Source organism: Equus quagga, chromosome 20 (assembly GCF_021613505.1).
Source record: "Equus quagga isolate Etosha38 chromosome 20, UCLA_HA_Equagga_1.0, whole genome shotgun sequence".
Classification (NCBI taxonomy): domain Eukaryota; kingdom Metazoa; phylum Chordata; class Mammalia; order Perissodactyla; family Equidae; genus Equus; species Equus quagga.
Window position 1 is genome coordinate 7,756,928 of NC_060286.1, and position 23,859 is coordinate 7,780,786.

The following is a 23,859-nucleotide window of genomic DNA, read 5'->3' on the forward strand; positions in this document are numbered from 1 at the left end:
TTATAGCATTAAATGCATATATTGGAAAAAAGAAAGGTCTAAAATCAATATTCTAAGTTTTCATCTTAGGAAACTAGAAAAAGGAGAGAAACTTAAATTTAAAATGACCAGAAGAAAAGAAATAATACAATTAGAGCATCAATCAGTAAAATTGAAATTAGGAAAACAATAGAGAAAATTCACTAAATCAAAAGCTGGTTCTTTAAAAAGATCAATAAGATTGATAAACCTCTAGCCAAGCTAACTGAAAGAAACCCAGATGCCTCAGAACATGAGGTTTTTCTGTGTGAAGGATGGTTTTGAGATCCCCTCATATAAAAAGACCAGTTCTCCTGGAACTTTCAATTCGGTTCTCCTGAGAATTCAATCTGATGAAAGCTAGATTAGTTTTAAAGTATAGTGCTATTTGCTGACATGTCATCTGTCTTTATGTATTTAATCCTAAAAACTTCCACATGTCCTGAAAGATCTTAAAAATGATGTGTATTTTCATGCTGGTTCATTGCATTTGTTCATCCTTTAATGGCAAACTGGACTGCATCTGCACTATGTCAGTTATCTAGATAAAAATGAAAAAAAATGTTCAGAAAGTTCTAAATATTCAAACGATTGAGTCATTCTGCAAATATTTAATGAGTGCCTACTTTATTCGAGGCATTATGCTGCCTGGGAATCCTGCGGACATTAAAGGCTATATATGGAAGATTTGAAATGAGGGGGGCGTAAGGGTTGCAGGAGGAGACCGCAGGAGGGAAAGATGGTTTCAGTCTAGAAGGGGAGTCAGAGGTAGTGTATTTTCACGGAAGAGACATTTTTGTTAAAGCTGTGTCTTGTTATAAACTTACGATTTAGTTTGTTAGTGCCATCAAGTCAATTCCAACTCCTACGGACGCTGTGTTCAGCACAGCTGAGCCCTGCCTGGTGTTTCTGAGCCATCCTCTCCACCTTCCGGTGCCATAGCAGACAGTGCTCCACTGTTACTCATAGTTTTCATGACCAATTTTTTCAGAAGTGGGTGGCCAGGTCCTTCTTCCTAGTCTGTCTTAGTCTGGAAGCTCTGCTGAAATCTATCCACCATGGGTGACCCTGCATACCAGTGGCATAGCTTTAGGCATCACAGCAATACACACACAGCCTCCACATTATGACAACTGACAGATGGGTGGTGGTGTTCCCTCACTGGGAAACGAACCCGGGCTGTGGTGGTGAGAGTCCTGAATCTTAACCACTAGACCATCAGGGCTGGCTATTTAGTTGAACCATAGAAAAGGAAGATATCCCAGGGGTTGAGAAGGACATGGACAGTGTGCTGGGGGAGGGTTAAGACTTGCTCCAGGAAGAGCAACTGGTCTAGTTTTCACTGGAACAAAGAGCTCCCATAGAAGAAAGGTGACAGGTAAGCTTGGGGTGGCCTCTGGAGGGCCTGAAACCTGGCTAGGAAATTTGAACTCTATTGGTTGACAATGCGATGTAATTGAAGGTTTAGATCAAGGGGTGAGGTGACCAGAATATACTGTGAGAAGATTCCTCTGGAGGTGGATGCGAGAATGGTCAGAGCCAGGAAGGATGAATTAAGCTCAGGTTTGAGCATGAACGAAGGCCGGCTTAGGATGATGGTAAAGAACGTAGGAAGGATGGGAGTACTGGCTGCCATCATGTGGGCCAAACATCCAAATCAAGCGCCTTGGCCTGGTGCAGCCCTTGTTGACTCTACTGTACCTGGCTAGACTGTGAGCCTGCAATAAATGTATAATCGTGGATTTAATTTCCTAGTGTGCACCTGTGTCGTCCATAAGCGCTGCCATCATCTAATTGTTACAGCTTGCACTTGCCAAAACAATATTAACAAAGTGGATTCAAAGGTAAGAGGATAAGCGGTTTGCTAATTAAGTGTCTGCATGTGCTCTTTCTCTCTGCCTCTTTTTCTCCCTCACTCTCCCTCCCTCCTCCCTTCCACACTCCTGCCAGTGGTGGTATCAGAATTGAGATTTCTCTCCTTATGTTATGGCATTTGTATCTCTGTCCTTGTGTAGCATGTCCTTGAGATGAGCCTGTTAGTGCTCAGCTGGGTGTGAGCTCTGGGGATCACTTCTGCCCATTTGGAGAGAGCCTTGGAGGAGTGAGAGATCCCTGAGTTTGGCGTCACATGACCGGAATTTGAATGCGGGATCCAGCCTCCGCTAGCTAGCTTCTCTCTTGGCCTCAGTCTTAAAATGGGATCCATGCTTCCCTCACAAAGTTTTTGTGAGAGATAAACAAGATAGAATTGATGTGACAAGTATGTTGTTAACTGCAAACTGCGCTTCCTAAATAAGGTGGCTGCTGGCCTCCCCCAGCCTCACGGGAGATTTCAGGGAGGACGTCCATCTGTACATAAACGCTTGAACTTCACTCTCGCCTCTTGCATCGAGTTCAGCTGGGGCAGGCCTGCATTCTCAGTTCTGAGGGTGGAAAGCAGACGGAGTATTGCTGACAGTTAGCAGTGGATTGACAGATGCATTGAAAAGTCTGACTCTGGACCCCAGTGGTTCTTCACAGTGGGCATGGAGGATTGCTAAAGGGTGCACAGAGAGGTGTGTGTACTTTTATGAAAGAGGCCAGAAAAGTTTCAAGAGGAGTAAGAACTGCCCCACTCCTTGTCATGTGTGGGTCTGTTGTTATTACTTCAAATTGTGACATAGATCATAGAGCATATACCTAGTCTAGTTATTTGCTGGAAATGGTATGTGAAATTACACTTGATTTTAGCCAAAAGGTCAAGAAGCAATTGTGTGTGAGATTAAAGGAAACCCATGCACTCAGATGTCAGAATGCAAATGCCAGGCAAAGGCTGGAAGGGCTGAATAAGATGCTACGTGAATGTCACTTTGGAATGGATTCCTTCTGTGGTTCCATGCTCTCTGGGTGCCACTTTCTTCCACAAACCCCCAACCCCCGTGACACAATTTCTGGAAGAGCTTATGATAGCAAGTGTATGTAGTCTATAAAAGACCTGTTTAATCCTGAAGTTAAAAGGTTCTAGGAAATGGACATGGCTTGGCAAGGAGAGAAATACAGCCTCAATATAAAAGATGAAGTGAAAATTTTAATTTCTATCGATCTGCCAAAAGGTGAACAATCTAATGCACACCACACATTTCTGTCCAGTCTTGTTCATTAGAAAGTGTGCTTAGTCTGCTTAGTAAGGCCTGAGGAATTAATCGTGGCGGTAGCAATGAAATAATATACCCGGCTCAGGGGTCAGAGTAACACTTTACTTTTGGTGGGCTCCTATTTTACAAAAGATGTTGGTGTGATTTTTAGCTCTTCCTATTTCCTTTTTTACAGGTTGCTGAACAGAGGTTCGGAATCAATATCCCACACAAGTTCAGCATCCACAACTACAAAGTGCCAACATTCTGTGATCACTGTGGCTCCCTGCTCTGGGGGATAATGCGACAAGGACTTCAGTGTAAAAGTGAGATGCTGGGGTGCTGGGTACCCACTTCTTCATGAGAACAGCATGCCATGAGCTTTTGGAATTCTCTAGGTTCAGGATCTGACCTAGGACTAATGGCGTCAGATCCTTTGTAAATTAACGTCTTAGTGGTTCTATAATTTTACGTTCCTTGTCAGGCGTGTAAAGAGAGCTACATCTGATCCACAGATTTCCTAACCATAGAATATTAAGTCAGTTGTTAATTTAGTGTTCTATCTAGCTGGCTGTCATCTATTTAGTGCTGAGTACAGACTAGTCACTGTGTATTTTAATAGGTATTTGCAAGAGGAAAAAATGGGATCTTGGTCAGAAATGGAAGATGGTAAGGTGGCCAAAAGAGAAGTTTGGGTTATGAGTAAGAACTGGCAGGAGGGTAGGTCTGATGAGCTCACCAGAAAAAAGCAGGAATTGAGTTGTGAAAGCATAACTCGAGCTGCCTGGTCTTCTTGAGGGGCACTGTGATGGAGATCGGAGGGGTTGTTGGAGTGAAGGACATGGGGGCTTTGGCCGTGAGCTTGCCCTTCACTAACTGTCCCCAGTGGAGCCCCAGCTTGGAGCTTTTGCCTCAGCAAAGGGTCTGAGGTTGAGGGACAATCCCTGTTCTGCTAAGAGTTGGGGAGCTCTTGGCCTTGAGTCATCTCCCACTGAGTGTTGCTGTAACATCCTGGCTGGGGTTAGTCATGGGGTGCACTGTCCCCTGTTGGAATACATGTGAATTTCATCCTGAAGACTTAGACACATCCTGAGTCACTGAGGCAGACAGAGTTCACGTCAGTGCAACTGGACAACTTTCATTGACTGCCTGGACTTACCAAGCCTGCTTCTGTCAACAAAAAGGAACAAGTCCCTTGTTTTTAAGAAGGACAAATTCTTTTCTCTCTCCAGAACACCATTTAATCATTCTTTTTTTATATAACCAAAATGGCAGCCAGCTCATGTGTAGCTTTGGTTTGGCACTGCTTGATCATAAGCTGAATGGTCTCACCTGTGTGTGGGTTTCCAGCATGAAAGTCACTTTCTGCTCTTCTATGGTTGTGGCTGACATGTAGGGCCGTGCATGGGGTCATCTGCATTGTTCTTATCCCTGGTGGCCCTGAAGGTAGCACATCTGCCATGATCTGGCTCCTATAATTTTTGCTTTTATGTCACATGGTGGTTTTGAAGGGCCACTGCAGGCTTGTGTATCTCCATACCTGCTTTCCTGAGAGAGATAGATTTCCCCTGAAGCTAATGAAGCTTAAGCCAAGGGCCTCTCCCTTGCAAGGGCACCTTCCAGAGCTCTCCACTTGATTAGGTATTCTTTTTTTTAAAGAGAGTACCTAAATTACATAAATTCAGGCCCCACAAAACCTGGATCTTCTCATGTTTCCAAAGATGGATTGATACTCCAGAAACAGGAATTCATTGCTTGCTGCTTCATCTCTGCCTCCCGTCAGCAAGGCCCACGTAAAGAAACCGTATCAGAACTTTCTTTCTGCTGATTAAACCTCGGGTCCGTCATCGTCCCAGGACGGCTTCCTGTGCACCAGAAGCTGTGCTTGCTTCACTCTCCTCTTCCAACTGCCATTTACTTTGACCTTTAAAAAAGTTGCTTTTCTTCCCCCATGAAGCAGTTAGAACCACAGGCTGCGCTGAGAACCACAGCCCCACAGGATGCTGTGCTCTGTGCTGTGAGGGCTACCCAACCACAACAATACTCAGAAAGAAAGCTTTACTCAAAGGTTGTTCTCTCAGAAACACCATTTCCATCCTGTCTGAAGAGCAATCTCTGTGTAGCATGTAGACTGCTACCTTTTGTGGAGAGAGCGAAGGGAAAGCATGAAGTCAGTTGTCCTGACTCCTTGTTATTTCACTGACTGGGGACTGTCACTGCGATGAACATTTTGAGCTCTCTGTTGAATCGTGCTATTAAGTCGACAGGGACTGTTACAGATGATTGAGATGAATGTCTTTCATCAAGTCAGGGAGAAAAAAGTGTAGTTGAAATTTATTATTCTTCTCTATGCCGGGCTTTCTGCTTCTGCACAAAACAGAATTAGATAAAATGTCAGGGATTATTACGAGTGTAAGTTTAATTTTATGAGAAGATGGCATTGTTCAGCCTGTCCAATTCCTCTGTCGCAATCTTCCAGGTTATTAAAGTTCTCCTTCACAGCACACGTTGACTTGGCTCCTCTCTGAATGTGGATTGTCCTCTCTTCTTCCCTTCAGTATGTAAAATGAATGTACACATTCGGTGTCAGGCGAACGTGGCTCCTAACTGTGGGGTGAACGCGGTGGAGCTCGCCAAGACTCTGGCTGGGATGGGCCTCCAGCCTGGAAATATTTCTCCAACCTCGGTAAGCTTTGCTTTTTTCACCTATTGTCCTTTAGAAGTTGTTTTGTTGTGGTAAGCCCGGACGGGCGCATGTGACGTAAACGGCGTAAAGTTCCTATCTCCGCAAACACAACGAACAGATTCATTGCGTTTTAAAAGAGCATTTTGTTTCACAAATGAGATTCTATATACAATTATATGACAGGAAATAATGAGTGTGCAGATATAGCAAGAAGCAGAGGAAGGATCTTTTTTTAAAAAGTCAGCTTCCTGATGAGGAGCCTGAAATCCAGGGGCCTGGGTCTGCTCGTGGCTGGGCCCCGGGAGCGCAGTTGGCCAGTAGCTGTGGGCCTCCACTTCCTCTGCTCTGAAGAGCTTGAGCCTGAAGCTCTCTGAGGCTCTCTGCAGCCTTGGAATCCAGCAGTTCTGCAGTTTTTGTTTATGGATTGTGAATTTATCTCTCGAGTTCAGTGATGACGGGAGTTCCTTCCTCTGAGCTCTCGGGTTGGGTGGAGTTGTGTCAGTTGCCGTAGACATGTTTTGTCTTGCAACCTCCCTGAGTGACCTCCACCTGCTGGCGTGTTGTCCATTAGAGCCTCGGCCACTTCCCAGGCCCGTGTCCTACTGCTGCCTTCCTGGCCGGGGTCTGCAGAGAGCTGGGAAAGAGCCATGGCTATGACTGTGATTTCTGAAAGGTGTGGCTTGATGGCCAGGTCAGGAAAACCCTAGACTTAACTGCTGAGTATCTCTGGGTGCTTAGGAAGGAAAATGCAATCATTGTTAGGTTCTTGGTTATCCAGAAAATGTCAGCACCAACCACCCCATTTCGTTTTTACTGAAAGAATGCCTGGTAGGTCAGGGACTTGACTGACATTGTGTGTCTTGATTTCAGGAAGGCATTGGCAGAGTCCCTCAAAGTGTGTCTTGTGGATAAGACAGTCAGGATGCTAATACCATGAGGGAGATTGCTAATGCACAGGACGGCTGTTCCTGAAGAGTGTAGATAAAGGATTTCAGCCCACACCAGGGCTTCTAAAATATGATGGGAGTAAGATAGACCATGTGGCACCTCTAGGAATGGGCACTGCCACTTGTCATTTGTCATTTGAACCAAGTATCTTTAATATTATGATATTTAATAGTGGGAAAACCAAAACTACCTGTTATTTGACAGTACAACATTAAAAAGAGACGGAGAATCCTTAGTCTGTCAAAAGAGAAGAATGGGTTAAAAAAAATTGAGACACTGGCCTAGAGTTTTCTAGCCAGTGCTAGCCCAACCAGGGGAAGTATTTAAGTAGAGGAAGTGAAATTCAAACTGGTAAAATTTTTCTATCTTTGGAAAATTTATGATCAGAAATCTGGAGGAGAAACTGTTAAAACAATTGGGTTTTTAAGATGATCTATGTTATGTCTGGCTCTCGCTGTGCTACTGGGTTGAGAAGGTCAAATCCTTTTAGTTTCAGGCTTTTGCACAGTTGTTTATTGCAAACATCGCTTAGAAGTTGCCCCAGATAAGCTTTTTTTTAGCTCTAAAATAGGTCAAAAAGCTCCAGGATGTTAGACTTTTGATCTGTTGTTTAGTGGTAGCTTTTATCATAAATGTCCCAAGGTGGACATCTGCAAGTCATCCTGCCTTGGTGGCACCCTCACTGTGATGGGCTTGTGTCAGCAGCGTGGAGCTGGAGAACCACCGAGGCCACGCTGACGGCTGGTTCGGTGTGCTGAGACTGGAGCTCTCGTTGTGCTGGTGGTCAGCCTTCCTAGGGGGCAAGTGGACCATGTATCAGAAGTCTTCTAAAGTAACACGTTGGCCCAAAGAATTCCATTTCCAGAAAGTTATCTTAAGAAAAAGGATGAGGATGATCATGGTGATGACAACACAGCTCATGTTTATGGAATGTGCCAGGCACGGATCAAAGTGCTTTATGTGCGTCTATTCATTTGCTCCACATAATAACTCATGTGGCAGGTGCTGTAACATCCCCTTTGTTTAGAAGAGGGAGCTGAGGCACAGAGAGGATGGGTAGGGAATTGCCCAAGGTCACTGGGTTAGGGTGCAGAGCTGTGATTTGAACTTAGGCAGCCTGCTTAAGAGCCTAGGCTCTGAATCACCCTGCTTTGAAGATTTGAATGGAAGTACATTCACTGTGGTGTTTGTTATACTAGGAAAAATGGGAGAGAACCTATATTTACAATAGCATGGGAATTAGTGAATAAATTGTGATATATACATGAAATGGAATATTGGACAGCCCTTAAAACTCATGTTCTTGAAGTATATTTAAAGATACGGAAAATATACATGACAAAATGTTAAATAAAAATGTGTTGTGAAACAATTTTCTTATATTTTTAAAAATTAATAAGTGTGAAGACAGATGTGTATATATGTGTAATTGTTTTTAGATTTTTTTGAGGGGGGCTGGTGAGATTATAGGTATTTTAAATTTTATCCTTCATACTTTTCTTCATTGTTCCAATTTTTACATTAATTTTTATTTCTCTTTTATAATTTAAAATATTGTATAAATAACGTTGCTTCATTCGTTCACATCCTGGTGTGGAGTGGTACTTGATCCTCTGAGCAAACGTGAAAGCTGTTCTTTGTAGGGAGTGGACACCAGGGGGCGCTCTTGGAATCTGACCGCCTGTAGAAAGCCACCCAAGAAACTGGCCGGACCAGACTCGGGCGTTTGTGTTTCTATACACTCCCATTTGAGCACAAACTAAAACTCGGTGGCTTAGATATATTTTTAAATGATTCTCTCCCAAATACAGTAAGCACAGATCAGGAGCTGGTGCCGAGGTAGTTTTGATCAGCAGAACCTGATCATATGTCAAGCTGAACTGATCTTTGCCCTCACGTTGTGTTGAGTGTTGAGGCTGCAAGTAAGGTCTTCTCCATTCATGAATGCTTCGTGCCCGCACTGTGACTTCTGACTCAATGTATTCCTACTCTTCTCTGCAGAAGCTTGTTTCCAGAGCGACTCTAAGACGACAGGGAAAGGAGAGCATCAAAGAAGGAAATGGCATTGGGGTTAATTCTTCCAACCGACTTGGTATCGACAACTTTGAGTTCATCCGAGTGTTGGGGAAGGGGAGCTTTGGGAAGGTGAGTCTTGGCTGTAACTGTTTGGGTTGCAGGAAGCCCATTATGGGTACGTTGTTTGTGTGTACGTTTGTGCATGTGTGTATGTTGCTTGTGTGTGCATGTATGTACACACTCCCATTTCCCATGCGCCATTCCTTCCCTTTCTGCCCCGTGTGTCCCACACCCTAGGAACCACAAGAGTTCTCATGCTCAGGCTCTCTCCTGCTTTGCCATAGGTGATGCTTGCAAGAATAAAAGAAACAGGAGACCTCTATGCCGTGAAGATTCTGAAGAAGGACGTGATCCTGCAGGACGATGACGTGGAATGCACGATGACGGAGAAGAGGATCCTGTCCTTGGCCCGCAATCACCCCTTCCTCACTCAGCTGTTCTGCTGCTTTCAGACCCCTGTAAGTATAACTCACAGTCGTGCCTCGACAGCCTCCTTTCTTTTTCTTTTCTTTTTTTTTTGTGAGGAAGCCCTGAGCTAACATCTGCTGCCAATCCTCCTCTTTTTGCTGAGGAAGACTGGCACTGAGCTAACATCTGTGTCCATCTTCCTCTACTTTATATGTGGGACGCCTACTACAGCATGGCTTGCCAAGTGGTGCTATGTCTGCACCCGCGATCCGAACCGGCAAACCCTGGGCCACCGAAGTGGAACATGCGCACTTAACCGCGGCGCCACCGGGCCGACCCCAGCCTCCATTCTTAAACAGTTGAGACAATAAGATGTTGAAGGTTTAGTACAGTAGAGTCTCAGAAACTTGTGGGGGATGAGCTCCCACAGTAGGGCCATATGAAGGTACCAGGGACTTCTAATGACCTCTGGGAGAAAGTCAAAACCAGTGAACTACCCGCTTCCTTTCCTGCTGTCCCAGAGAAGGGTCACTTTGAGGGCTGTGTGTCCTATGTCTGAAACGTCTTCATACATAAGTCTTCTCTAGCAGAGTGAAGGTTCCAGAAGTCTAAGAGCAGAGTAAGTGTCATGGGCTGCTTATCTGGGAGACTTTGGCTTTGGCTCTGCTCCAAAATACTGGTCTGGTTCTGAACCCCAGGTTCAGACCAGGCTGGGCCCACGTGGGCGCCATGATTTGTGATGTCCAGGGCATTGCTCCTGGCCTCAATCAGGCACCCTCTGCTTGATTCCATTGACTGATCCTGGGATTTGAGTCGTCTACCCTGTGATGGGGTGCCGTTGGCAATGCTTTTGGCTGCAGTTAACAGAGTACCTGGCCTACAGTGGTTCATGAAATAAACAGAAAGGATGAGTTTAGTTCATGAGTATAAGCTTTTTTCTTGAGAAGTCTGGTGGAAGCAGCATTAGGGTTGGATTAGCTGCCCAGTGACATCAGGCGTCTCTTCCCCTTGGCATCTCAAGTTATTTGCCACAGCCCTAAACATCACAGCATCCAAAGCAGGAAGGATGGGGCAGAGGCACAAGGCCTTCATGGGCCACTATCCTTTTATCAGGAAGAGACAAATCTTTCCCAGACTTGAGTCCCCTTAGCTGCAAGGGAGGCTGGAAGAGCAAATACCTAGCCACCAAAGCTGGTTTATCATGATTGCCTTCCACCAACCTTGTAATAATGTAATGTAATATAATAATATATCTTGGAGATTGTTTCATATTTGTGTACACCTAGCTGCCACATCCCCTGGGGCAGGGTACTCTGCTGCCCGTTTTGTATGGGGCTGAGAACCGGGCTTCTGTTGTCAATGAAGAGGGAAGATGGCTCCTGAGAGGGTACCAAGAGGGCATGCCACAGATGTTTCAGAATCTTCTCACTGTCAGAAGACATTCTGGGAGAGTGGATCAGGGCACCCTACCTGGTCCGGGGATGCTGCAGTGTATTTCCAGGGCAAGTAACAGCTAAGCTGGGACCATAAGGGTGAGTTAGAGTTAGTTAGGCAAAGAGAATGAAGGCAAATATGCCAGATAGGATAACAGCACCTGCATGCGTCCAGCAGTGAGCAAGAGTGTGAGGTTTGAATAAAGCTCACCTGCATGAAGGATGGAGGGTGAGGCCCAGGGGCCTAGTGAGAACCGAGGCTCCAGAAGTGAGCCGAGCCAGGGCCAGGCTGTGAAGGGTCATGTAGGCTGTGTTAAGGAGCTTCGATTTTAGTCCTAAGAACAAATGGAGAACATTTAAGCAGAGGAATGATGTATCAGTTTGCATTTTTTAAGTATGAAAAAACTAAGTTTTTGCAGTAGGTAATGTAAGTGTCCTCTAAATATCCATATCGTTTCTTTGAAAGAGACTAGTTCCAAGTGTACCCTTTCAGAGAAGATTTGCACTTAAAAGCATATGCACATTCCACATATATGCACCCATATTTATTTTTTAAAAACACAAATGATAGCATAATTTGCCCACCATTCTACATCTTATTATTTTTTTAGGAGAAAACTCCAAAATGGCTTTATTGAGGGAGTAAATTTCTCTAATCCATCTTGCAAAATTTACACATTTTTTTTCATTGAGGTATAATTGACAAATAACATATTTCAGGCGTTCAACATAATGAGTTGATATTTACATATACTGAGAAATGTTCACCACAATGTTAAAATCTGTTACCATACTTATTTACACAATTTTTTTTCTTGTTATGAGAACTTTTCAGATCTACTCTCAGCAACTTTCAAATATGCAATACAGTACTATTAACTATAGTCACCACGCTGTACATTACCATAGACCTTATTTTTTTTGAAAAACATAGTACTATGTCTTGGAGATTGTTTCATATTTGTATATACCTACTGCCTCATTTTTCAATGGCTGCGTAGTACTTCATTTTAAGAAGATGACACGATTTATTTAACTTGTTTCCTATTGCTACATGTTTAGGTTGTACCTGGACTTTTGTTTCAAAGGTACAGTGAGTCCTCTTGCACTGCTATCTTTACAATGCCTGCGGTATTATTTCTATGTGATACACTACTGCAAGTGGTATCGCTTGGTCAGAGGTATATCATGCACACTTTGGACTGAGTCCACTTGGCCTTCTCCCCCATAGTGGTTAGAGAGAGCTAACTCTTTATCACCTGTACACCAGGCACTGTTCTGAGTGCTTTATGAGTATTATCTCCTTTAAATCCTTACAGTAACCGTGTCAAGTAAATTCTGTTAGCGTCACTCCTATTTTACAGACGAGGAAACTGAGGCACAAAGAAATTTAGCTTCCACGTGGCAGAGGTTTTGACAGCAGGCCGTCTGACTGCAGAGCCCAAGCTCTTAGCACTGGCTTGCTGCCTTTCTAAATTCACACTCCCAAGCCATGTGTGAGAAGCCTGTTTCCCCCACGCTCCCATCCTGGCATGCTGTCTATCATTCTGATGATCGGAGAGATTAAAAAACTAGTATCTTTGAGGTTCTAATTTTCATTTCTCTGACTGTGAGTGAGGCTGAGCATTCATCTATGTTTAGAGGTCACTTGTGTTCAAATCTGTGCTGGGAAGAACACATGCGCAGCCTGGAGAATGGGTGGAGCAGGGAGGACTGGAAGTGGGGAGACAGGAGGTGTATTAAAGAGGATGCACAGTATGCACTCCCATGCGTATTGGAAGGAGCTGGGGACTCAGCTGATAGCTTCTTGGGCCACAGCCCCCCCTGTACTCCTTCCGCCTTGAGACCACACCCTCCTTCCCTCATGGTCTGTGGCTCCAGGAGCCGGGGAGCCTGCACCGGTCTGCCCCTGTTGCCCGTGATTCTCTGCGTCCCCTCTCCAGGGTCCATGTTCCTTTGGAGCGCCAGTTCTTCCTGGCCTCCACTGCCCCCTGGAGTAGCCCTGAAACTCAGTTTCCTATACTTTGTACTTGGCCTGCATGGAGCCCTTCCCCCGCCTCATCCAGCTGTTTTCTCCAGGAGGTGACAGCTCAGTCTTGAGAACACCCTTGTGAAGAAGGCGTGACTGATGGATGGCCCGGGTTTCATGCTCCCGCCTCCTGCTCACACCATGAATCAAAGGGCGAGGCAGGGCTCCGCTCGGCTATCTTCTCAGGGCCTGCACCAAAGAGCAGATGGTTTCCTGTGACGTTAGGCTAGACAATCTCAACTGGCTGATAACCTTTGAGTCAGACAGTCACCTGGCATTTACTGAACCTAGTCTGGTCGTGCAGTGGCTGTTTCAAGTTACTCTAATGAACAAATAAATAAATGTCTCCTACCCAACTCCAGGGGGCTTCACCTACAAAAGGAAATGTCGGGGTTTCCTTAGAAGCAGTGAGAGGTCTCACCAACAGTTAGATCGTGTTGTGGTAGAGTAGCACAAGAAATAAACCTGGAACAGACTGGGAGCCCAATGAATATAGCATATACAATGTGGAATTTTCCAGGAAAATATATGAATTATACAACACACCAAAATGTCAGCGGCCACACAGGATCTCCACAGTGTTCCGCAGGTGGTGTGTTTTTCCTAGTGACAGTTTCTTATGTGGCCACAAGGTGGCAGTCGTGACCGCAAGGTGATTTTTATTTCTCCACCAGAGAGCTAGGAACTGACATTGGGGCTTAAAATTTGTGTTTGCTATGAATTATCTCCAGACCAGAGGATAAAGGGAATTTCTCCTGCCTTAAGTCTAGATGATAAATGAAGTAGTGGGAACCAACTTAAAGGAATCAAGTGAGTTTTTCTCATGCTGAGATAGATAAACAATTTTCAATTTGCTGTAGTTTTTGCTTTCTCTCGGATTTGCGAGGTATCAGACTCCACAGTATGCCTGGCATTTGCTGTCTCTGCATCTGTCAGAAATCCTCAGTGACTATCCCCATTTGCTGTTGAAAAGCTAACTATAAAGAACAGAAAATGTTAGTTACTATGAGAAATTACAGGAGGTAAATTATGATTTTTTAGCACTTGTTTGGCAGGCCATGGCCTCTAAAATGAGAGGGTAATCGGCGTGTAAGGCTGAAGTGTAACAGTCTCCCTGAAGAACTGAGAAGTGAGCCGAGGCGAGGTGTTGGAGTTGCTCCCCAGCTATCTGCAAAGTCTTTCACTGTGAAGACCCTTGTGGAAAGGAAGCAACTTGCTGAGGGTCCCTTAGACTGTGAGTTCATCTCTGGGCCAGGCTGGCTCTGGAGCCCGGGTTCTGTGCTCTGACCCGTCAGTCCACATGTTGTCTTATACAACATTATGTCGATTCAGCATCTACTTCAGCACCTCTTGTCTGCCCTGGCTCCCCTCTAACCTGCTGGTATGGAAGCAGCATTGCCCTTGGAAACGGAAGACCTGAGTTCTTCCACCTTTGATTTCCTCTGTCTGAACCACTGGAGATGACCTTAAAATTCTCACGGTTAAGATGAGAGCATGGTTAAGATGAGGACAAAAGAGAGAATGCAGAAACGCTTCGGACACGCGCAGCCCTGTTCTCAGGTGGGCAGACTCACTGTGACTGCTGTGATGACCACCCCCTTCCCCGCACCAGAGAGAAATGTCCTGGGACTTCCCAGTGGCCAGCATGGACAGCATCGGGAGGGTCTAGTCAACACCCAAAAATAAGATTTAGAAGCTTTTGTTCTTGGCAAAAAGAAAAAGATAAGCAAATCTCAAATATTACATAATTTATCAAGCTTCCTATGTTGAATTATGAGCCCGTAAATTATTGCCCCCAATTTTTTCATAAGAACACATATTGCTTTCATGTATATCATTAAATTGGCATCCTCATACATTTCTGATAGTGTTATAAATCCTAATAGTTTGAATAATTTGATAGTCTGTATCAAGACTCACAAAAATGTTTATACTCTTGGATCTGTTGATTTTATTTCTGATAATCTAGCCTAAGAAAACCACGTAAAGAATAAAACCAGTGTTATACATAAATATGTTTAATTTTCAGGGTATTATTTATAATAGGGAAATATTGGAAACAAGCATTCAGCAATAGGAGTTTACTTAAGTAAGATACTATCTGATGAAGATTTGCAGCCAGTAAAGAGATAATTGAATATTAAACAGTTAGATGATTATGTGTCAGACACTGTCATAAGCACCTAACATGTATTATTTATTACATGCAGTTCTCATAACAGCCTGTAAGGTAGATACAATTATTATTTTCATTTTGCTGAGCGGTAACTGAGGAGTTCAATCCCTTGCCCCAAATCCAATACAGTAAATTGTGGAACTCGGAGGTTAGAGTCCAGGAAATAATGCCGAATTTCTCACGATTCGTGGCATGTATCCATATCAGGTTCTGCCCAAGACAGTGAATTGGCAAACCTGGCCCCTCCTCCAAAAAAAGACTGGAAGGAAATGATGCCAATAAACTATCAGGGACTGTATGAGGGTAGTGAAGTTGGGGGTGATTTTTTTTCTGTTTACCAGTTTTGGTAACGTGATGATACTCCTTTAACCATGGCGGTGGGAGGAGTGGGCATGAAGTCAGGGAGGGCGGAGGCCGGGGTGCGGGCCTGGCCGCCTCCCCCACTCCTTCGGGTAAAGCCCCCTCCTCCATCTTGATCAGTGACTGCGCTGGAATCCGGGTCCACCCCGACCCGGGCTCTCCCAGGAGCCCTCCCCTCGGCCGCAGAGGAGGAACAAAGGGGCGGAGCGGCCCGGAGGGGCGGCCGCGCGGCCTTTGTCCAGAGGCCCGCTCCCTGAGGCCCCATGTGGCAAACAAGACGCCCGGCCCGGGCCCCAGAGCCCCTAGGCAGCGGCCCGGCCGGTGCGAGAGGAGGGCCCCGTCCTCTGGGGAACGCTCGAGTTCGCCTCTGCCGGCCGCTGCCCTCGGGTGGGCCCGCATGCCCGGCCCCCGTCTGCAGCGCTCCCGCCTCCCGCCCGCCGGAGGCCCTTCTCAGGCGGAGGCCTCAGGGTGTCTGCCTACCGGGCCGTCCGCAGAGCGGGATGCCTCGGGGTCCCGGCAGGGCCAGAGCTTTCCACACGGAGCCACGCAAATGTTGGTCAACAAAGCAGAAGTCCTACTTCCGAAGGTTAGGGTGCCTAGGAATCTTGGGGCCTGAATGCTGTCAGCTTACAGAACTGGTGCGCGGTGGTATCAGTATACTGAAGTCACACTTAAAATATGTGATGAAAATCACTTGGCAACCTGAGCTCATGGGAACATTCTTTTCTCTGTATTATTTTCTCTATTGCTGTTGTATTGAATATTAGCAAAGGATTGTATGTGCACACGCGTGTGCGTGTGTATGAGAGACAGGCAGCGAGAAAGTCGTGTGGCCCTGAAGTGAATCTTTCAGAATTTCATCAGGCAGGTGACGGTGCTGCAGCCTTCAGTGTGAGAGCTCCGAGCTCTGCTTTGGACTCAACTAGTAGCCCCCTGTCTTTAGGAAGGTCCCCTGCCTTTGGTTTTTCCCAGGTAAGCACCTCCACTTAAATCTGTGTTCTCCCCTGGTGGACCTGTTGGCAGAGATGCCTCTGGAGAATGCGACCCGCCCCCGCCCCCTAGCCCAGTCCAGCCCTGTCTGTGCTCCAGCCCTCAGCCCCCTTTCCCTTTCCTGAGGGTTTAGTGGGCGTTTGTCTGCTGAGCTGCTACCAGTGGCCGGCCTGGGGGAGGAGGAGGCGCACTTGGCCCATGGAGCAGAGTGAGCCCTGTGCTCTGAGTCACAGGGACATCCCAGACTAGGGGAGGAGGCACAGCGATGGGGAGTTAGGGGAGGAGAGGGGGAGTGCAGCCAGAAGGGCTGGAAGGACGAGCGTTCTGAAGAGGCCTCTATTGATGCCTTAGGATAGCTCCTTGATTCCTGGACCCCAAATGGTATCAGCTTTGCAGAAGGGATGGGTGAAGAGTGAATTCGCAGCAGCAGCTACTATTCCTTGAGATCCTGGTGCGTGTTCTAGGTGCTTATATTCATTACCAACGTCTACACAACTGCATTGTCTATATAAATGCATTTTTGGCATTCTATAAATATCTGGAAACTGAGGTCCAGAGAGTTAGGTAACTTGCCCCAGATCACACAGCAAGCAAGAGTCAGACCATGGGTTCTTAACCAGGTCATGCAGCTTAATCATCTATGATTTCATCCATTTATTTATTATTTCATCCATTTATCCATAATCATCTATTATTTCATCCATTTCCTTTATGCCACAAATAAGAAGAGTGTTATTAGGCAGGAATAAAGGCAGTTTTTCACAATATATAGCTTTGCGGCCTTTTGTGAAATACCGAAGGATATTTCCTCTTATCTGTTTGGAGCTACGTTTCCTCCTTTCCCTGAGCAGTGACCGCCACAAACACGATTGGTTTGCTTATGGGTCATTTGTTGTAATTTGCCTTTGGCTCAGATCAAAATAGAAAATGTGCCAGAACATGGTGTTTCCCAGTTGGGCATGTTCCCAACTTATTAGCGGTGTTCCATCTGGGGACAGAATGCACATAGGCCATCATCAGGCTCTGGATTTTCGGGGTGGTGGGGGGGTATTTGGGACCTTTGCTTCTGTCCTCTCAGGCTCCCAGGCTCTTTGACTTTCTGTGGCTAAACAGGGCCGTGAGAATGAATGGGAAGTAGGAGAGCCTGAAGGTCCCTCTGTTCCTTTGGCACACTCTGTCTGGGGAGAACTGCCAGGATCCTTGGTGTGACAAAGGGGCTGGGAAAGGTTGGTGTATTTTTCAGTTTGAGGTTGTTCAGTTGTAACTGGCCTTGTTGTCGCTGGCCATGGTCATCATTGATGACCTAGAGATCACACAGGCCGACCACCCCGAGTTTGCTAAGGTGGTTCATGGATTGTGTGTGATTTCCTTTGATGTATCTGAGACTTGCCAGGGTCAGCCCTGGCCCTGTGTTTCCTGAGGACTGACGGAGCCTTGTGATGAGAGGGCCTGGTCGTGGTTTTCCCTGACCGTGACTGGGAACCTGCCAGACCGTAGATACTCAACAGGGCCCTGTAGGGAAGCTCTGGGCTGGAAGTGCCAGGACTGGCTCCAGAGATGAAAATGCGATGGGCTTTCTGCCAAATAGTTTAGTGAAAATCCAACAGTCCAGGATCACACTGGTTGAGTGCCAGGCAAAAGAAACAGTCCTTCAATACTCAGTCTAGTTGGGAAGAGAAAATTAATACACATGGAACAGCAGTGGACAGTAGGCAGCACGGAGTAAACGCATCGTTATACTACAAAAGGGAAGGGAGTTGAAAATGAACACCAAACTCTGCATGCAGTCTTTCCTCAGAAGTGCAATCAGAATGCCTACGAGACTAGCAAACCAAGTACATCTGAGCTCTAAGCAGCACCGCAGGGCGGCCTGCAGGTGTTTCCCTGAGAAGTTGGGTTGACTCCTGCCATGACTGACTGGGATACTCAGGTCAGGGCCTGACGCTACACCTGTGAGCGGCTGGAGTAGGTCCACCCCACCCTGAAGACAGAATCGGGCAGTGTAAATACCCAACTGCTCTGGGTGGAAACCATAGAGTGTGATATATTCTGGTTTTGAAATACTTGAATTTTCCATAATTACTTCATCACTGGTAAGATCCCAGCTGTGTCTGTCTCTTCTAGGCCCCAGAGCTATCCGGGGCCTCTCACGACAGAATCAGCCCTGTCTGTCAGGATAAACTTAGCCCACTTGGAAGTACAGAGAAGAGCCCACTGGCAGGTGAGGATAGAAGGTGTCATTCCTTCAGCCAGTGCAGCTGAGTGCCTTCAAGGTGTGGCTCGGCTCTAAGCCCTGAGGACACAGCCAGGAAAAAAAGAGAGGAGTCCCCACCCTTGGGGAGCAGGTGTTGTCCCGGGGCCTTCATGGCCTGAACAGGCTGTGCATAATGTAGAATTGGCTAGGGACCCTTTGTGGCCGGCAGTTCCTGGGTCGCTGTTTAGGACAGGCTCAGAGCAGCCATCTGCTTAGGAGGAGAGGCTAGGGACCTTGTCCTGAAGCTGCATTTGCATATGAAGCGCACCTTTGCTTTTATGTGGGTGCAGTGAATTTAGGCCCTGATGGAGATTATTGCCGGGAGGAGGTGCTGCCTCTGCTTGGTGGTAGTTCTGTGGCACCACTGGGCTTGGGGGCCCAAAGCGGGAGACATCATGGGAAGAGCAGCAACCCAGCTCACTACCCTTGTTCACCATCGCTATTTGTACAATCGTGCTCGTCCTGCTGGGGAGACTGGTGTCTTCACTGGCACCCCCTGCACGAGGCTTTGGGGACACCACTCCTCCCCCCATATTAACCCATGTGCCATCAAGACTGACTGCTCTTGTGCAAGGTGCCTCCTCTTACCTTCCTTTGTCAGCTAATACCTTGCAGACCCTGCCCACCCCACTGGAGGGCTTTGGCATGCCCTGTCTTCCCTTCAGGGCCACCCAGGGAGTTCCTGTTACCTTTCTGTGTGAGGCATCCAACTTGTAGTTTATTTGTACAGTAAAAGAACCCCTGTACTTCGAGCTCACTCCTACCCACTTCTTTAGGATGGTCTGTGATGATTTATCGCTTAGGCGTTACGAAGGGAGTCTTGGAACTCTTCCCAGAGTCTCTTAATTCCATTCTCATGGTGTGTGATATTTTAAACATAAAAATGATGTAATATATAATTCCCAACCAAAACAAAAGAGGAAAGCCCTTCCAGTAAAACGCCAACCCCTCCCCCCATACGTGTTTTTCCCTTTCTGTGCCGTAGACCATGGGAAGTGCCTTCATCTGCTGCCTTGTTCTTCTTCCTCTCCCCTCACCTCCTCACTCCCAGGGAGCACTGAGCCATGGTTTCCTTGTGAAGTGGGAATGAGCTTGTGCCTGCAACAAGCCCAGACCTCCTAAACTGGGTCTACCTACCAGTGGTAAAAGGCGGTTCAAGATGACTTAGACACTACCAGTAAAGTAGGGAACAGATATGGCAGAGTGGACCTAGGGACTGGATGAAGCTTTTCTTCTGGAAGCCTGTAGAACTGAGGGCCTGCTCTTAACTTGGTTTGTCTCTCCTTACTTGGGCTTCAGGGCAGATCTGAAGCAGAAAATTCCCTTCCACCTTGCTCAGAACTTCATCCCCCACCACCTTGACCTTCACCAACAGGTTAAATAGTTTTAATAATCAAATGGCTGGTGAATTTTTAACCTTTCCAGTAAAAAAAGTTCACTTACATGCATAGTGTAGTGTCATTTGCCCACAGCTAACATTGGGGTGGGATAATCCTTTGTTCTGGGGGGCTGTGCTGTGCGTTGCAGGATTGGCAGCATCCTGGCCTCTACTCACTACGTACCAGTAACACCTACCTAGTTGTAGCAACCAAAAATGGCTCGAGACACTGTCAAATATCCCTGGGGGGAAGAACCTCCTTGGTTGAAAACCACAGGCTTGCATACATGGCAGCTGGGCTGTCCTGCATGAGAGAAGTCACATGGATGAGATCACTTGACTTTTCACAGGGGCTGTAGTGAAACGTGTCAGACCTCCCTTATAAAATTATAAGCGTTATCATTTTTTTCCCTGAGTTTGTAGACGGCACAGTTCCTGTTTGAGGCTCCCAACAGCTATCAGTGGCTGCACTGTGGCATTTGCCGGGACTGGGGCCCTGGGCGGGGGAGGAGACAGCGGAAGCCTGCGGGGTCTGTTGAATGTGAGCGAGGCTTAGCAGTTCAGAACAGTGAAGCTTGCTGTGATAAGGGAGAATTATTGGAGCCTGGGGGCATGTAGGGAGCAAAAGATTAGCTCGATGAGCATATATTTAAAATGGCTTATGTTTAAAAACAGGCTGTTGAAATAGCACCATTTCTCTTGTTTTGGCGTTTAATGATTATACTCCCACTTTACCATCAAGGCGTTGAATCAGTGGCGTTTTATGAAAATCATTGTCTCCACCCTGAATGTAAAAGGGCGCCTATCTGTGAGTCAGATTCCCATCCCAAGTGTGATGACTGGATTTTACAAACAGAGATAATCAAAGCTTTAAGAGACATTTCTCAACCAGCATAGAAAAATGTGCTGGTAGCAACACAAGTGTGCTTTGGGGAAAAGCAAACTTGCTGTTTTCTTTCTTTTGTTTGCCGTACATGGAAATGTCATTTCAGCTTAAAGATACAGATACTTTAGATGCTATCTTCCAAACTAGGGTCTCTAAATATTGAAAGTAGACCCTACCCACTAGAGACATGGGCTCTTTCTACATTGAATGGTAATGTTTTATCGGTCTTGCATTTTTAATTGAATTCAGTAAGTGTTTACTGAGCACACATTATGTGCCAGGGACTGAAGACATGGAAGAACAAAATGTGGACCTGCCCTCTAGTGCTTTCAGTCGAGTCATCCTAAACACAGATGCTTACAGCACTGTGTGACAGAGAGAAGTCATAGCTTGGTCCTGGGAGGTTGGAAGGGCCTTCCAAGGAGGGGCTATCTGAGCTGTGTTTTGAGGATGACTAGGAGCCCTACAGTCCAGGGAGGGGAACGGGCCTCCCAGACAGAGGTGACAATGGTGCAAAGGCACAGAAGATTAAAATTGTATGATGTGCCCAGGAAACCCCAGATAACTTGATGTGGCAGGATTGCAGGAGAGGAAATGTAGGGAGTGAAGAAGCAGCAAGTCATAATGGGTCTGACATCCTTTGCTAAGGAGCTTAGACTTGAACATGGAGGTGAAAGGAGCTGGCAGAGGATTTCACGTCAGGAAGCAACTTAAGATTTGCATTTTGGGACGCATTCTCTGGTGGCTGTCTGCAGAGGGAGGAGATTGGGACAGCAGGCCTAGTAAGGATGCTGAACCAGTGGCCTGTTGGACTGGCCTGCTGCACAGCAGCGGTCACAGGTGTGGAGTCAAGGGAACACTGAGGAGGTGGAATTGATAGGACTCTTTAGGGTAAGAGGGTGAGATGAGTGGCCAGAGCTCTGGCCTGTTGGGAGCTTAGAGAAATGGAGTGGAATGGGCTCACCTTGCAGGAAATCCGGTGGTAAGAGTTCGTTGTTCAGAGACACAGTTCAGATGGGATTAGATTTGGTATCATGAGTGTTTTCTTGGTAAAGTAGAACCTGTAATTTAAAATATGTTAGTAGGTGTTTACAGATGGAGAAGAGAGGAGAGCTAAAGAGGGATTTCTAAGTGAGAGTGGAGAAAGGTGAAAGAAAGGAAAAGAATCAGAAGGAAGTGGTTTCATAGGAGGAGCAATCAAGTGCCGAGATGAAGTCAGTTCCCCAGAGGACTCAGGGCTATCCGTTGGATCTGAGACGAGGTTGTAGTGTCACCATCCTGGTCACTGCTCTCATCCTGGGTGTTTGAAGGGCCCATGTGAACTCAGTTTAGCCAGCTGAAGCTTCTCTACAGAGTTAACATAATATCCTCTCCCCTGGGTAAACCTTTTGAGCTAGTTCTGATTCCTTTGCCTCTCATCTGATTAGAGCCCCGCCTCTTTTACGTGGGTCTCCCTACCTTTATCATAAGGTCTGCATCTTTCTTCTTCAGTGGACAGTGGAGATCAGTGTTTTGCCCGTATTGCAGAAAGGGTTTGGGAAGACATTGGGGGGAGTCGTTTGAAGTTCCACAGCCAGAGTAGCACATAAATTCAAAACAGCATGTGGAAAGCCATTCCAAAGGGAAACCTGAGCGAGCACCCCAACGCTGGAGAGAGCAAGAGGGGACAGACTCTCGGCCGGCAGGGTCCCAGGCACCTGGAGGCAGATGTGGAATATTTTTGGCCGGATTCGCTACTTCTCTAACTGGGCAAAATGTTTAATCAGACAACTGTAACCTGGAATTACCTCCCATGAGGCAGAAATGTCTAATTCATCCACAAATCAGAGGGAAAGATGAAATCTTGGCTTCTTTGAGAGACTGAAGAGTTTAGGAAACTCTGTCATGAAAAATGATCTAAATAAGTGAAATAGCATTTTTACTCTTTATCCTATACCCCTAGACAAACTAAATCCACTAGTATCTTCAATAGGCCTGCTTCTACTTGGTGCTTAAACCAAAATCTTTATAAAGAAAATTGTGCTATGTGGAATAACGATTTAAAAGAATCCTATTATGCATACTTTTAAGTGACTAAACCTTTTTTAAAAAGCTAATAATCACCTAAGATATTTTCTTTGTGAATCTAAATTCAGAATTTAGGTTTGTGAAGTTAATTCAGAATTAAAACACCATGTCCAGTTAGCAATAATCTGCTCTAAAGAGATGTCTGTTTTTCCAGGCTAGTAAAAATGATCTTTATCATAGCATTTTGACTAGACTATTAATACCATGTCCTCTTATTTCCATCAACTTCATCAGAAGTCCAGCTAAATGTAGGACTTCACAGAAATGGCATTGGGGTTAAAATGCAACTGTTAAAATATTACAGTTTTGAGGACTAAGTATATCAGAAAATATTGTGAAATGTAAGTGAAAAATGAAGGGTATGTTTTTAGTTTTCTCTTTTTCTCTTCTTTAGACATGCTATAGAGTGTTAAGTATAGTTAGGACATAAGGGGAAAATCAACTCTAGTTAAAGTTACCTTGTAAATGTCTTATCTCCCCTGAAAGCTCTAGTTCTTTGGATGCTAAAAGCCATAAAGAATTTTGTTTCTTCTTGCTTTTGGACTTCTCTCTCTCAGTGTCAGGATTAGAGCGATTTTATTTTCATCTTCTTTATTTTTTCCTCCATTTTCCGTGTATTTACTTTGTAATTACTTTTGAACTATGAACATGTAATTACTTTTATAAACAGAGAAAAACCAAAGCTTTATAAACAAAGGGAAATGAGGGGGCTGGCCCCGTGGCCGAGTGGTTAAGTTTGCGCACTCTGCTGCAGGCAGCCCAGTGTTTCGTTGGTTCGAATCCTGGGCGCAGACATAGCACTGCTCATCAAACCACGCTGAGGCAGCATCCCACATACCACAACTAGAAGGACCCACAACAAAGAATATACAACTGTGTACCGGGGGGCTTTGGAGAGAAAAAGGAAAAAAAATAAAATCTTAAAAAAAACAAAAAAAAAAACCCAAAGGGAAATGAAGCGGCATCCTCCACAGTATTTTAACTACAGGCAGAGTACTTCTCTCCTTTTCACTTTCCTTCCATAAAGTGAATGGATA

At 45.7% G+C, this 23,859-nt stretch overlaps 1 protein-coding gene across 1 annotated transcript in view; it reads left to right on the forward strand.

The window, feature by feature from the left end:
• PRKCH (protein kinase C eta) overlaps window positions 1-23,859 on the forward strand; it is a 212,516-nt gene that overhangs the window by 117,621 nt on the left and 71,036 nt on the right. Inside the window, exons 5-9 of the mRNA XM_046647473.1 lie at window positions 1,774-1,862; window positions 3,328-3,457; window positions 5,690-5,817; window positions 8,767-8,910; window positions 9,126-9,299. Coding sequence (XP_046503429.1) covers window positions 1,774-1,862; window positions 3,328-3,457; window positions 5,690-5,817; window positions 8,767-8,910; window positions 9,126-9,299 — 665 coding nt within the window. The remainder of the gene's footprint in view (window positions 1-1,773; window positions 1,863-3,327; window positions 3,458-5,689; window positions 5,818-8,766; window positions 8,911-9,125; window positions 9,300-23,859) is intronic.